The sequence below is a fragment of the Haplochromis burtoni genome, unplaced genomic scaffold, assembly GCF_018398535.1.
Source record: "Haplochromis burtoni strain Fernald_Lab_line unplaced genomic scaffold, NCSU_Asbu1 Contig_31, whole genome shotgun sequence".
Classification (NCBI taxonomy): Eukaryota; Metazoa; Chordata; class Actinopteri; order Cichliformes; family Cichlidae; genus Haplochromis; species Haplochromis burtoni.
In genome coordinates, this window is record NW_024582392.1 from 1,940,150 (window position 1) to 1,954,496 (window position 14,347).

The 14,347-nt window shown below is 37.2% G+C and overlaps 1 protein-coding gene across 1 annotated transcript; it reads left to right on the forward strand.

The window, feature by feature from the left end:
* Positions 1 to 1,294: 1,294 nt before the first annotated feature.
* On the forward strand, positions 1,295 to 13,116 carry sdf4 (stromal cell derived factor 4). Its single transcript, XM_005918851.2, has 7 exons — positions 1,295 to 1,552; positions 3,409 to 3,750; positions 6,330 to 6,466; positions 6,551 to 6,664; positions 6,761 to 6,919; positions 9,951 to 10,126; positions 11,769 to 13,116. Exons 2-7 carry the CDS (start codon positions 3,440 to 3,442, stop codon positions 11,943 to 11,945), a joined length of 1,074 nt encoding a protein of 357 aa, XP_005918913.1. The 5' UTR covers positions 1,295 to 1,552; positions 3,409 to 3,439; the 3' UTR covers positions 11,946 to 13,116.
* The last annotated feature ends 1,231 nt before the right edge of the window (positions 13,117 to 14,347 follow it).

The following is a 14,347-nucleotide window of genomic DNA, read 5'->3' on the forward strand; positions in this document are numbered from 1 at the left end:
TAGTAAAACATGTGTAAGGTTTTATGGTTTATGGTTTTTATGGTTCTTGTGTGTTTTGTGCTTTTTATAGCTTTAATTTTACCACACACACACACACGCACACACACACACATAGATCTTAAGGTGACATTAGGTTCTTCAATTTTTCATATTTTCCATTTTTGGCTTAGTAAATTCAAGATGCCTAACTTGAAGCTTTGAGATATTAATTTCAATTTTCAGCTTAGCTCCCTGGCATTTACTTTTTGTTTACAATATTGACAGTAATTTCATTTAACTAACCTTTGTTAATGCTTTACTTTTTTTTTTAATTAATTATCTTTACTCTAAATATCTATTAAATTTAAATATTTTCTGTTTTAGACCACTAAAATAGACCACTGATTTCTTATATCTAGCACTATTTCCACTTTTAAGATAAACCTTTATTAGTATTTTAATGTTGCTTTTAGCATTACTGTCAGTTATTTTGTAATTTTTTTTGTACAACTGTTTATCTGTTGTTGTTCTAGTGATTTAATTATACTCAAAAGCTAAAAATGTTACATTTTAGTATGTGTTTAGTTGTTTTTAAAATTATATCTATTGCATGGGCTATGTATCAGTTTCTTTTAGTTTTTTAAAGTTTTGTCTATAAGCTAACTTTTAATTTATTGATTAATTTTAAGTGTTTAAAGATTTTTTTTAATGTTTTGCTTTTTTTTAACTTATTTTCCATTTTTTTCTGAATCTGTGAGCTATCAATGTACAGTGCTGTGAAAACGTACATTGTATAAACAATTAAATGTTTTTTTAATGATATATTTTATTTGTTTTTGTTTTTTTTTTAATATCATCAGTCAAATTCTAGATAAAGATAACCTAAGTAAATCCACAATGCAGTTTTTAAATGATGATTTTAAAAAACTCTCCACACCTGAAACCTACGTAATTTCTATGTGAAAAAGTAATTAATGATCCTTCTGGGGAAATATTCTGTTACATTCAAGCTTTCCGTTACATCTAGTGTAAAACCAACATGGCCTTTCATATAAAGTCAAGCAGACAAATATGGTGGTGGTAATTTGATGGTCTGGACAACTTGAAACCATGAGTTTATACGCTAAACCTCAAGCACACTTGGCCTACAGCAGAATAATAATACGAAAAACAAACCCAATTCTTGCTGTTAGGAGTGGCAGAAACAGTTATAAGGTTTAGGGAGCAAACACCTTTTCACACGGGACCGCTACTTAAGTTTTTATACCACACTCCTCATACCCCCACATCCATCCTTTTACTTTGAAAGGGCTGACCGGAAATTATCCTGTATTCCCAGTCATCCAGCGGTGTCCGGTTAGAGACAGCCTCTCTTAATTTTGACACTAACTGGAACCTCAGCTTGGACTTGGCGACTGACCTGGGTCTGTCTGGGCTTGTTTTCAGACTGAACCATCCCACACTTTGGAAAGAGAGTGTTGTGTGGTGAGCCACGTGTACAGGAACTGGATCTAGAGGAACCAGCGAAGGTCTGTTTGACTAGAAAGTTACTACTGGTATTAACAGCTAACTGGTAAGTCCAGAACTTATCTACAAATCATTTTCTGGTCATGTTTTAAGGTATTGTTAATCTCTGCGATCACTGTCTTCCTTTACTGCCGTAACAACAGTTATTTTAGTTCCTTAGCAACGAGGGCTAACGTGTTAGCCTGCCCGTGCTAATCGCCAGTGTTTAAAAAGACATGACGAAGCTAAATTAGCATGCTAGCTGTTGTTTGCTTTACTAAAATGCTAGTGTTCGTGTAACTTTTCAGCTCCCAAATGAATATTAAGGCGGACATTAGGCAGGAACGTGAGTTTAGGCAGAGTTAAAATAAATAAATAAATAAATAAATAAGTAACGTTCCTGTTCGTTTGTAGCTCGGAGGGGGGGGGAGACATGTCCTTACTTACTATATAATTAAGTCTATTATTAGTTTTATAACTGATGAATTGCTAATAAGTCTGGAGGGGGGTTTTTGTTAAGTGATCTAATAAATTCGTTAAATTTATTTTGCTTTGGTGAGTTTGCTGACCAGTGTTAATTTATGATGGTGCTTGTTTGTTTAACTTTTGCGTATTTTTGCATGTTTTTTATTACTATGTGCATATCTGGTGCAGTTTTCCTCTGTTGTGTACCCGTGGTCAATATTTCAGCAGAATAATGTACAGAAAAATGGCTTTATGCATATTTCTGACAATATTTACTGGGTTTAGAAGTGGGCGTGTTTGAGTTGCGAAAGTATCGATTTGTGTCGTTGCGACACTGAAGTCGATTTTTGTTTGTTCGTTTCCCATTTTTGTATTTTTAATTTTTTTTTGAAACCCTGAATGGTATTTAATTTAAAATGAGCACATGGAATATTGAATTAACCTAAATACACTAATGCAGTAAGTTTACCAGAGTAGGAGAGAATTAAAAAAAACAAAAAACTAAAATCTGAGTGATTATACTCGTCAAACAGAATAGGAAATGGGTTGTTGTCTTCAGCACTGAAACGAGCAAAGGAGAAAATGGCAACATATATATGAAGGCCTTACCAACACAGAAATGTAAACTGAATCGCTGAAAAAGCACAGCATTCATACTGATGCTCAAGAGGATGGAAGGGTACAACAGACAATGGTGGAGGCTATAATTTACATGTAGATGTTTAAATAGAGACAGAAAAGATCTCATCAAGGATCTGGATGACAACAATGTAGACTCTATATTGTAGATTAATGGGCTGAACATGGTTTTTGATTGGCAGAGCACACGTAGGGAGCTACAGACCGCCATGGAGATTAAAAAAAGAATGTGGTATTACTGGTCTGTTTGTTGTAGGGTGAAAAGAGCTTTCCATAGGCAAATGCCTACGCAAATGGATATGACTGTGGTACCATTTAAAAAGAATAAAACACTGGTAAAAACAAAACAGGGTGATAGGATAGGGTCTGAGGAATAGAGACTCTGCCTCAGTATTGTTTATCAAATGATTTCTTGAATCTATCAACACACTTTAAACACATATAAAAACACCTTTGTCCTTTAGTTTATATTTATTGGATTTCTTGCATATAATTGTCTTAATTTATGATTTCTTTTCAGCCAGATTATGATATAAGTAAATATTTTATTTCCTCTGTTTTAGGGGTAGGGAGTAGTGGGGCCGTTTTCTAGTGTTTTCTGGCAGTATGACACCTATGACAATAACTCAACAACCTGTATTTGTTGAACGTTTAAGAAAATAGTTCTAGAATTTAAGCTGAACTAAATCTGCTGCCACCTTTCGAGGAATGGGTTTGGGATTTTAGAGAAGGGGAAATGCACATTTATATAAAGGAAAGGCAAAATTGGTGCATAAAAAAAGCAGGACAATAATTGTTATGTCTTGATTATTTTTATAGCCCTGCTTTGACCTTTCATCCAGAGGTAAACATGGCTGTTTGGAGGAAACTGTGGTGCAGAAACCTCCTGGCTGTCTCTCTGCTTTTCTACATGCTCCTCCACATCATCGATGTGCACGCACGGCCAGCCAACATGTCGGCCTCTAAAGATAAGTCTCCATCCAGCAAAGACGAGAACGAGATTCTTCCCCCAGATCACCTGAACGGGTTGAAGATGGAGCTGGACGGCCACCTCAATAAGGACTTCCATCAGGAGGTTTTTCTGGGGAAGGAGATTGAGGAGTTTGATGAGGATTCAGAGCCGAGGAGGAACAGAAAGAAGCTTATTGAAATATTTACCAAGTAAGACGTGGTTTTAATTCACTGAATAGCACTTGAGTCACAGCATTCCTGAGCAAGATGCTCAAGCATAGCTGCAGATCAAGTTTGACGCAATAAACCAAGCATTCAAGTGTTGTTAAGTCAACGTCATCCTTCAGCTCAAAAAAGCAAAGAAATATTGACTAGTGACCAGTGTAGCTGTTCTCACAGGTGTTACAATAAAGTGTAATGTCCGCACATCCATTAAAAGAAAAAAAATGATTTAGGAGATTTAGCAGAGCTGATATAAGAGGATAAGCTTGGTTCTGGGTGAAGTATTTCTTAAAAAAAATGCAGCACTGCTATAACTTTGGAAGTAAACATAGACAGAAAGCTAAAGACTACTAACTTGGACCCAGTTTTATATGCTAATATAAACACTTTAGTTTCATTTTTCAGTTTTATTTGTCATATGCAAGTTAGCACAGGGTCAACATTGCAATGAAATGTGTTTGACGAGCAGCAGTCACTCAGCAGCATGGTACAGTAGAAGAAAATATAATAAAAAATAAATAAATAAATAGAAAAATAGTAAAGAGCAAAATATTAGAGAGACGTGGTAAAAGAGAAAAGATGACTAAATATATATGTATCTATAAATATAAATATATGTACACTAGTGATTAAATAAGAAAATCTTGAAAAGAAATATGACGGGGGGGCAGATGGGATATTGCACAGGAATGAGCAGCAGAAAATTACAGTATTGCACTTTTTAAATATAAATATCAATAACAATAAAGTGGAGTGACCAGTGCAGATTAAACAGAGTACTTGTGAAGCTGCAAGGTAGCTTCTGAGTGCGTCCTGTGGACTGTGTTGTGTGTGTTTAAGTGTTGTGTTTGAGGTGTCGTATGGCTTGGTGGTAAAAACTGTTTTTAAGTCTTGTAGTCCGAGCAGACAGACTCCTGTAACGTCTGCCAGATGGTAACAAGGAGAACAGCTGATGTGCTGGGTGGCTCTGGTCCTTGATGATGCTGTGTGCTTTACGGAGGCATCGCTGAAGATAAATGTCCTGAATGGCAGGAAGCTGTAGGATGAGGGTTTAAATTTTTAATTGTTCTCACTAAAAGGAACATCATATTGTAGGAAGATTACATACAAAGCTTCAGACAAAAGATCATCTGAGAGGAGCCCATCCCCAACAGTTATGAATACATTGCTGCGTAGCTTGGATTACTTGCTATGAAAAATGAAAACATTGCTATGTTCCTAAGCTTAATGTCTTAGTTAGCCTGAGAGCCATTCTTACTTGGCTCATGACATGCTGCACATAAATGGTAAAAATACAAAGCTGGAGAAGCAAAGAATGGCCGCTGATTAGTTTGCCTGTCAGTAACAAGATGAGAGCCTCGTCCAGCACAAGAAACACTTGGAGCCGGGTTGCAGGACTTAAAATTCCAGATGTTAGGAAAAATATCCTAGGTCATGATATATGTGTACCTACTACGGTTGTTGTAGAGGTGCATTTGATTTTGTTATGTACTAGGTTGTAGTTGTGGACCCTTTTGCTGTGCTGTTTACTGCACAACATGTTTATCTGCGTAGAGGGCAAATTTCAGAAATACGAGGCAGCACAGCTGTATCCAATGAAGCAATATACTGAAGTAAAGCAAGCTTTGCACATATTTCTTCATGTAGTGGTCCTTTATTTTGAAATTAAGTTAGTAAATTTCCTTTCGTTATTTGACGAATTCTCAGTAGTATAAGACCATTAATGTAAGAGGTCCCAAGGGTTGGGAAATTCCTGTGTTACAATATGACAAACAAATAATTCAACCTGATGTCTTTTCCAAGCTTTCCAAACCAGCAAATTTTGGTCATTGGGTATTGGACAGCCAGGGGTCAAACCGTGACTGCCACCCAGAATTAGATCATGGATACAAGTGGTGTAAAGTGGCTTCCTCCAAAGGACGAATGGACTCTTTAGAGAGAGTGAAGAGCTTGTTCATTCAGAAGGGAATCAAAGTAAAGTTACCCCTCTTCTAAAAGAAAAGAGCTAGGTGAGGTGGTTCAGGCATCTGACCAGGACGCCCCCTAAGCACGGATCTTTCAGCATGTCCTATTTGAAGGAGGCCCTAAGGAAGACCCAGGAGATTTAGTCTCTTGGCTTGGTCCAGTCCAAGCGTCAGTAAATGTTTTTATTCGTTCATCCATCCAAAGGCAGACAACTTAAAGGCTGAATTTATTAAATGGAAGAAACTAATTTATTCTCTGGTTCTTCTGAGTCACATGATTCATGCAGCTTATCATTGTCCTGGATGTTTTTAATCTGTCAGCTTAAATGGCAAGAGGAAAGATTCCTGTTCACGCCGGAGAAGCAAATTCATGATAATAATAGAAAAAACAAGCAGATATACTGTAAATATATAGCCAGGGTCATAAATCACTCGGTCACTTCAGGGCTAAAGTGCTTTACATGTGTGAGCCAGACAGACAAAGCCTTAGGTGAGTCATTATCATCGTTTAATTAGACGCCTAATGGAGTAGAGACGCTGCTAATGTTCAGGAACTGGAGCTAAATTGGGAACTAATTTATTATTTTAATGATTTCCTCACAGGGTCGACTTCAACAGGGACAGGAGCATAAGTGCCAAGGAGATGCAGCGCTGGATTATGGAGAAGACGGAGGAGCACTTTCAGGAAGCCAAGAAGGAGAACAAGAACAGTTTCCGTGCTGTCGATCCAGACGGCGATGGTGAGAGTCACAGACCATGTCCCAGACTTAAAAATACTTCCTGTCAGGTCAAATCTAAATTCTGATTTCATGGGTTGTGTGTAGGTCACGTGACATGGGATGAATACAGAGTGAAGTTTCTGGCCAGCAAAGGTTTCAATGAGAAAGAGATTGCAGAGAAAATAAAGAATAACGAAGATCTGAAACTGGATGAGGAAAGTAAGTTGAGTTTTTTCCCGTCGCAAGTAAAATCTGCAAAGCTCTGCTGTAAATCTGACTGTGGTGTTAATATTTATCCGATCTTCATCTCTACAGCTCAGGAGGTCCTGGAAAGCCTGAAGGACCGCTGGTTTCAGGCTGACAACCTTCCAGCTGACCAGCTGCTGAATGAGGAGGAGTTCTTGTCTTTCCTTCACCCTGAGCACAGCAGAGGCATGCTCAAGTACATGGTCAAGGAGATTGTGCGTGACTTAGGTATGTTTTACTTATAAATATTACTTTATAGTTGTACTGTCACAAGATAATGGTGTATTTACACACTGAGCAGATGTGGAGCAACCTAAGGATTAACAGACAGTCAACCTTTTAATGGCAATAAACATTTATTGCCATTGCATTAAAAAAATAAGTCAAAGAGAAGAAAATGCAACAGAAGACAAATAAAAAGAGTAAAAATTCAGGACAACGTTATTAAACATCTTACAAAATCAACCTAAAATGGTGAGTTTTGCTAATTTTTTTTAAAAATGAGGAACTGATCTCTCAGTAAGAGGAAGGTTTTTTTTCTACAGCACTGGGACTAAAACAGTAAAATGTTACAGTAAAGTTTACTTTAAACTTGCGTTTGAAACTGTAGTTGATTCTCTGATCTGAGGTCGGGAGGTAGCATGAAGTGTTTGGAGTACTGAGATGTAAAGTATAGCTGGACCAGGGAGTGATTTTTGAAGTAAATCTTAACCTGGGTGATTTCTGCGAGGTCTGGACTCAAGTGTTTTGTGAGGCCTCTCGCTGCTTTGTACTGACTGCAGAAACCGCAGCATCATGCCGACATGTATGCAACGAGTTGTAGTAATATAATCGTGAGGAAACAAGGGTATTGAAGAAGAAGTTGAGTTAAATTATTTGTAAGTGTGAGCTGTAGAGTGGTACAAATGTTTGACATGCTGGTTGGATTTCAGATTGCTTTATGTTGGTTATTAGTTGTCCGAAGTGTGGAGTGACACTAATATAGTGATAAAGACCAGTACAAAAGAGTTTTATCTGAGATCAGCTAAAGTAAATTAGAAGGCAATGTAATGAATTATAGTGTAAAGATGTGCTGCACACACACGGCTGTTTTAAAACATCCTCAACCATGCAACTCCAGCAGTGAGTTTGGAATTGCTTTACATTATGAAATTAATGTATCCAATCAGAGAGTCGCACACCACCCTTCAGCTTGTAACCTTCTCTTTAGTATTTGGAGGGCTGATTTGGTGATTTATTTTTTTTTCTTCTCTTTTTAAGGCATTAACAGCACCATTGTGCTAAAATGTTTCGCTTCACAGTTTCTTAGATAGCAGGACAGTTCATTTGATAGAGAGAGGGACAGAGAAAAAAATAGAGCAAGCCTTAGCTTTAGGCAATCACGAGACATGAGTTAACAACTTGAACTGATACAGCTCATTATTATTGTGGTCCTCTAGCTACCACGCCTAAGTTTAATAAGAGTTTCTTGAGGGTAAAATTGCTCCATGTTAAAAGAGAGTTTGAGAATGCCGCACATCAACATGGTCTCCTGAAGCCTCGTTTAATGGTTGTTTGACACAGAAACCGTGAGATGTTCAAAGCCCTGTAAACATTTATACTGATGCTTGAGGTGTGTCAGTCTCGCTGCAGTCTTCTCCTGACAGAAAACCTACAGCATCAGCTTTCCTGGTAGAGGAACAAAAGAAGTCAAAACAGGATAATAGTTTCCTGAGTTTTTACAGCTGTTGCAGCATCTCTTTCTCTTCCTGTCATTTGGGAATCTACAGTGTGAGAACCTGCATCACTGAAATGCTGGTAAAGACCAACCTTTCAATGCACTTGTGTCTCCAACTCGGCCACACATGCACAAACTGTGCTTATCTGCTGTTGTGACCTAACCTTTGCTCCATGGCATTCATAAGGGCGGCAACAGTGCACACTCATGTACTGAGAGTCAGTCCCTCCCTACACTTCCCTTTTAGTTCAGAATCTGAGGTGAAGTTATTGTTCCCGAGGCAAACACTCCTTATTCACTAAAGGTCCCAGTGTTTGTTTTTTTTATCAAGAAGCTGTGTGTTGTGGAGCTGGAATAGCTTTTAAAGAAACCTGATGATGAGATGAGAAGGAATTATAACAAGGAAATTATGGTAAAAACACTAAATAACATTCAGACACCTCATATAGTGGAGAAGAACTGGATAGTAATTTTATTTAGAAAGAAAATAAAAAATAAATGTATACAAGAGACGTACATGGTTTTTCCTGCTTAAAAATAACAGGTTACCTCAAACTTAACCATAGTTGAGCCACATGTAATTAAAATGAGCTTATTTTACATTATTAGATATAAGTCTGTCCATTTAATAAACAGAAATGTATTTTATTCTTGAGAAAATTTAACCCCACTTCATTAAATACTGGTTTACAATCCTTTCATCTCAGTCCTGGTGGTTTTTCTTTCACAGAGGGACTAAAGCTCTTGCATGAAAAGCATTACTGAGATATTTATTTGACAGAACTGGTTTGGTATCTCTGTTGGCACAGACAAGCACTGTTTGTACTTGTTGGCATTTTGTCACACGGAAATAAGCATGAACTTAGTTTTATCTAAGTGATATTTCAAGCCCAAATATAACAGGTTTTCATTTACATTCCATATGGGAAAAGAGTAAAATGTCCCGTTCCCTAATTTTCCATCTTCTCCTATAGTAAATGTTTAACGTTCTCATACTAGGATTGGCAGTTGAAAGTGGCCCCACTTGCAATTTTCTCATGCAGCGTAATGTTTACTTTTCATTTTTCTCATGAAACATAATTTTATGAACAAACAGGGCTGCTGTCATTAGGAAATCTTATACAATGTAAACATTTCAGGCAATTTTTTTTGTATGTTCTTTCTTTTCCGTATGGAACTAAAAAAAAAGAAAACACAGTTAAAAACCAGAGGAAGGCATCAGCTAATGTAATATTTAATATTTTCCTTTATTTATGTCATAATAATAGTGTCACCAGATCCCAGCAAACTAAATGTGCAGGTGTGGGATTAATGCTAGGAAGTTATTAACATAAAGATAAACACACTATGCAGGTTAGAAGTTTAACATGTGAAGGACTGAAAGGCTGCAGCTTTCTCAACCAGTACTACAACAAAATACTTTTATGATCACTGTAGCTGTTAAACTGGTGTTAGGTTAGGTTTTTGTGCTGGCTCACTCTGTGGTGATTGTGACAGCTGATCTAAACAGTGCACCGTATAATTCTGGGGTTTTTCTTTCAGACCAGGACAGCGATAAGAGGCTGACACTGTCGGAGTTCATTTCTTTGCCCGTGGGCACTGTGGAGAACCAGCAGGCTGCAGAGATCGAAGATGAGTGGGTCAGAGAGAGGAAGAAGGAGTTTGAGGAAGTCATTGATTCAAACCGCGACGGCATCGTAACCATGGATGAGCTGGAGGTGAGCGATGAAAAAGCAACTATAACCATGATAGATACAGAAATGATATGCAACATAATTATTTGATTGGTTTTGTTTATTTGTTTCAAATAGAAACACAATGATTGAGCTGATTAACAGAAACAACAGATCTCAACATCTCTACATAAATCAAAGCACAGAAAAGAACAAATTGATCAGTAAGGGTCCAATAATGCTCACCGGATTGATCACGTTGCACACAAACAGTCGCCACAGATCCGTACCATTACATACTAGTGATGAAGGCATGAGTACTTATGACAGTACTCTCCACTACCACCACAATCACCACTCAGACAAAATGCCCATGTTAGTGATGGTATAAGAGGAGCAAAGATTTTGTTTCTTTTTTCTTGTTTTTTTTGTTTAGAATGCCTAAATTTTTCAAACTCTTACAGCCTCTGTCTCTGAACTCCTGTACGTATTATATATTATTTATGTTATATATGGTAGTAAAAGGTGACTTGGTCATGCACCCATGTCTTCAACCAACGCAAGATGATAAAACTTCAGACGTGGATGCCGAGCCAGAACGACACCAAACTGCAGTCACAACAGCGAGCGTAACCAGGCCATAACATAAATACTAGATATGGTAATTGAGAAGTATATAAACAATGGGAAATAAAAAAAGTAAACTAACATTAAAGATGATGGAAAAACTGAGTGAGCTCTTAAGTGTGATTTGGAGAAATTAAAATTAAATTAGTACAGGTTTTATTGTAATTTGTTGTAATCACAGTCTGCTCTGAATGAGCCCTGGGACTTCAGGGTTTGAGCTGATGTTGTCAGCAAGGTTATGCAAAGCCACTAAGCCAATTTCACAAAATGAGGTGGAGCGTGGCAGGAAGGAAGAAGCCGTGAAGTTGTTGTTCAGAGCCAGGTTACACTCCTTTAACACTTTGTTGGCAACTTGGAAAATGCCACCACTATTTTCCAATGTTTTAGCTTTTTACATTTGTCACTTTTTGTCAAGTTTTCACACATATTGTTTTATATGGTTCCACACTTGATAAAAGATTAAAGATGCGAGTGAGTAAAAAAATGCAAAATACAAAAGCAAAAAATAAAAGAAACCCTTACATTTATACTTTGAACTTTTATAATTATTACATCAAAATAAAAAGTAAATCAACGTGTGTGTGTGTGTATATATAAAGAAAAAGTGACTTACTGAAAAAGATAAATTACATTTAATTTCACTTTATATGTGACTTTTCCTTAAAAGTTCCAACTGCAGGTCTCCTTTATATGGCGTGTATGAAACAGCTCAATAAGATGTGGGCTGAAATATCAACATTTTATATTCTTAATTATTTAACACTTTCAAAAGGAGTTGATAATTAAGCTTCTCTTCATAGTCCTTATAAATTCTCCTTCACGTCTTTTCTTGACCTCATGATGATTATCTGCGTTGTGAGTGGCTGGAAAACCTCCAACAGGAAGTATCCAGGTAGGCGTCACGGTCAGATGTACCAGCTCCCTCAGCTGGTTCTTTACAACGTGAAGGATTTAAAAACTAGTAGAGACAGAATAAAAACATTCTTACATATGTCCAACAAAATAGCTACAGCAGGTATAGCTGATATATTTTCCTGTTTCTCCGTGTTTCATCTTTCAGGAGTACATGGACCCGATGAATGAGCACAACGCTTTGAACGAGGCCAAGCAGATGATCGCTGTTGCAGACGAGAACCAGAACCATAACTTGGAGCTGGACGAGATTCTCAAGTACAGCGAGTACTTCACAGGGAGCAAGCTCATGGATTATGCCAGAAACGTACACGAGGAGTTCTGAAAACAGATCCGGCGTAAGGGACAAACCTGGAAGATTGGCGACGAGATGATCAAGATGTTCTAGTGTGCAATTCTGTATTTAAAAACCCTAGCATCAGCAGCCTCTGTCACTGCTGAGTCCAGTTAACACACTCCTCCTTCAACCCTGGACCAGTGAAGCTAACACAGTCTGCCTTTTGCGTGCCATTGGACTGTTTGAAGCGTTCTTCATTTTAAATTTAAAAGCGCTGCACCGATTCCAATTTTTTTTTTTTTTTTTTTTAAACAGGAAATGTGTGTATATGAGGAATTTTCATTGCTAGTGCAGTGGTGAGAGAGACTGAGCAGCTAGGCGAGCTGTTTTTCTGCAGGATCTGTTGTCTGTATACAGTGTAAATATTCACATTTATCACACACAATGCGTCTGTCAGTGGGAAAGATAATGGTGCTGAAGGGTGTGACGCTTAGAGAGACACTAATGGATTAAAAGAGTATATTTGTGCAACAAGATATATCACATAATTGCCCAAACTTAAGAATTTCATTTTTAGTGTAGTATAGTTCCACCGCTTTCCACAATAGGTCGAGTCCGTCCTTCCACTGTACTTAAAAACAGGGTGTTTATGTATTTAAACAGAAAAAGTAAATAAGATTAGAATAGAAATATAAGAAGAACTTAAACTAAAAAATCTGTTTGTTGAAAAAGATTAATATATGAGTATATTTTGAAGGAAACTCAAAAGCAGCATCTAATCATGTCATTTCACCTGTGTCCGTTTCTAAATCTTTACTACAACCACTCTAATTCAGACTTAATGTTTAGATGTGGAAGAAGAATACCTTATATATAAATATATATTATTATTTTAATTTATTTTTTTTTTGCATCTTTGAACGTCATGCAGACGTGTACTCATTTAGTCCTGGTGTCTTGGGTCTTATTTACCTCTTGAATCTTTAAATGCTCACAGTCGATCCATATAATTGATTTTCAGCTGCATGGACAATTATCGGATTTAACGATTTTCGCTGCATTTCTGTTTCCAGTAACCTGTGGAGTGTTGGCATCCCCCTGCAGTCTTTTCTGTCCTCCGTGCGATTGTAAAATAAGATTTATGATAAGAGAATGTGACACAGCTTTACAAAATGTACTGCAAATATGCCATAAACAATAAATATTTCTTATCAACTGATGACTGTTTGGGTTTGAGTTATGTTTATTCCAGGCAGGAGGCTAGAGCCCTTTGGTCCTGGCTTTGAAAATGTACTTCAAGAACAGAAGAGGGAAGCCAAACTAAAGCACTGAGTGTTTGTCAATTTTGAACTTTGTTCAGTGGAACAAAGTTCAAACATGACCTTTTTTAGACATGGTACCTTAGGCAGATGTTGCATTTAATTACTGCATTTCAGTGTATCAGTCTGAAACCTGCATCTAAAAAGTAACTTTAAGTTAAATTTAGTCCCATTTAGTATCTTAAAGTCATTCGAACCCTTCGCTAATCTCCAAGACCCAAATCTGTCAGATTTTTCCACCAGTGTGACAAATTCTAACACAATGATGCCTCATTGTGTGTTATGTATCTAAAGCTTCATAAAGATTATTTTATTGAAACCGTATTTGCAACAGTAACATGTAGGGGAACTCCTAGTGTTTATGTTGATGTGTCACAAAGTAACATCTGACTGGGATTTCAGTATTTGTAAAAAGATCAACTTCTGTAAATTAATATCTCTGTTCTGAGCTTTTGAGAAGAAGAATCAGAGAGAAATGTGTTGAAGAAAATCTGCCAGTGAGCAGGTTAAGTTCACAGGCTAACTCTGAGTTTAAGTAAACCCTCTTTTGTAAAACAGAAAACCCAGAGTTTCCCTCGTTTTTGAGTTAACAAACTCAGTTTTCACTAAGCCTGCTTCCTGGACCTAGGTCCTTGACTGCCGCTGGTTTTTCAATACTTTCCTCTTGTCATCATTCCCTTCCTCTCCTTCACTTTTTTTTCTTGCCCTGGCCAACTGCCTGTATCAGAAATGACCGATTCAGTAATTATCATGTTCAAAACCATGTGGGAACTTATCGTCTTCAGTCTGAAGGCTTAATTTATGCTCTGCCCCAAAAAGCTTGATGGAATTCAGGAAAAGGGCTCATGTTTAAGCTGCTCCTGTTTAACTAAATCTTCACCTGGTTTTACTAAATGCCTTTCAGTTGATTTGAACTGACCTGGACCTTTTTAAAGTTTTAGTGTTTTCTTTTTTTCTTTTTTTTTTTAAGGTTCAAACTCGTTTAAATCACCTTTCTTCTTCATTCTAATGCTTAGTTTGACATTCAGCAGGTTGTCTTGACCATACCGACATGCACTGAGTTGTAGCCATGTGATTGGTTGATAAAATATAATAAAGCAGTTGAAAAGTTGTTTCTAACAAAGTGGCCGC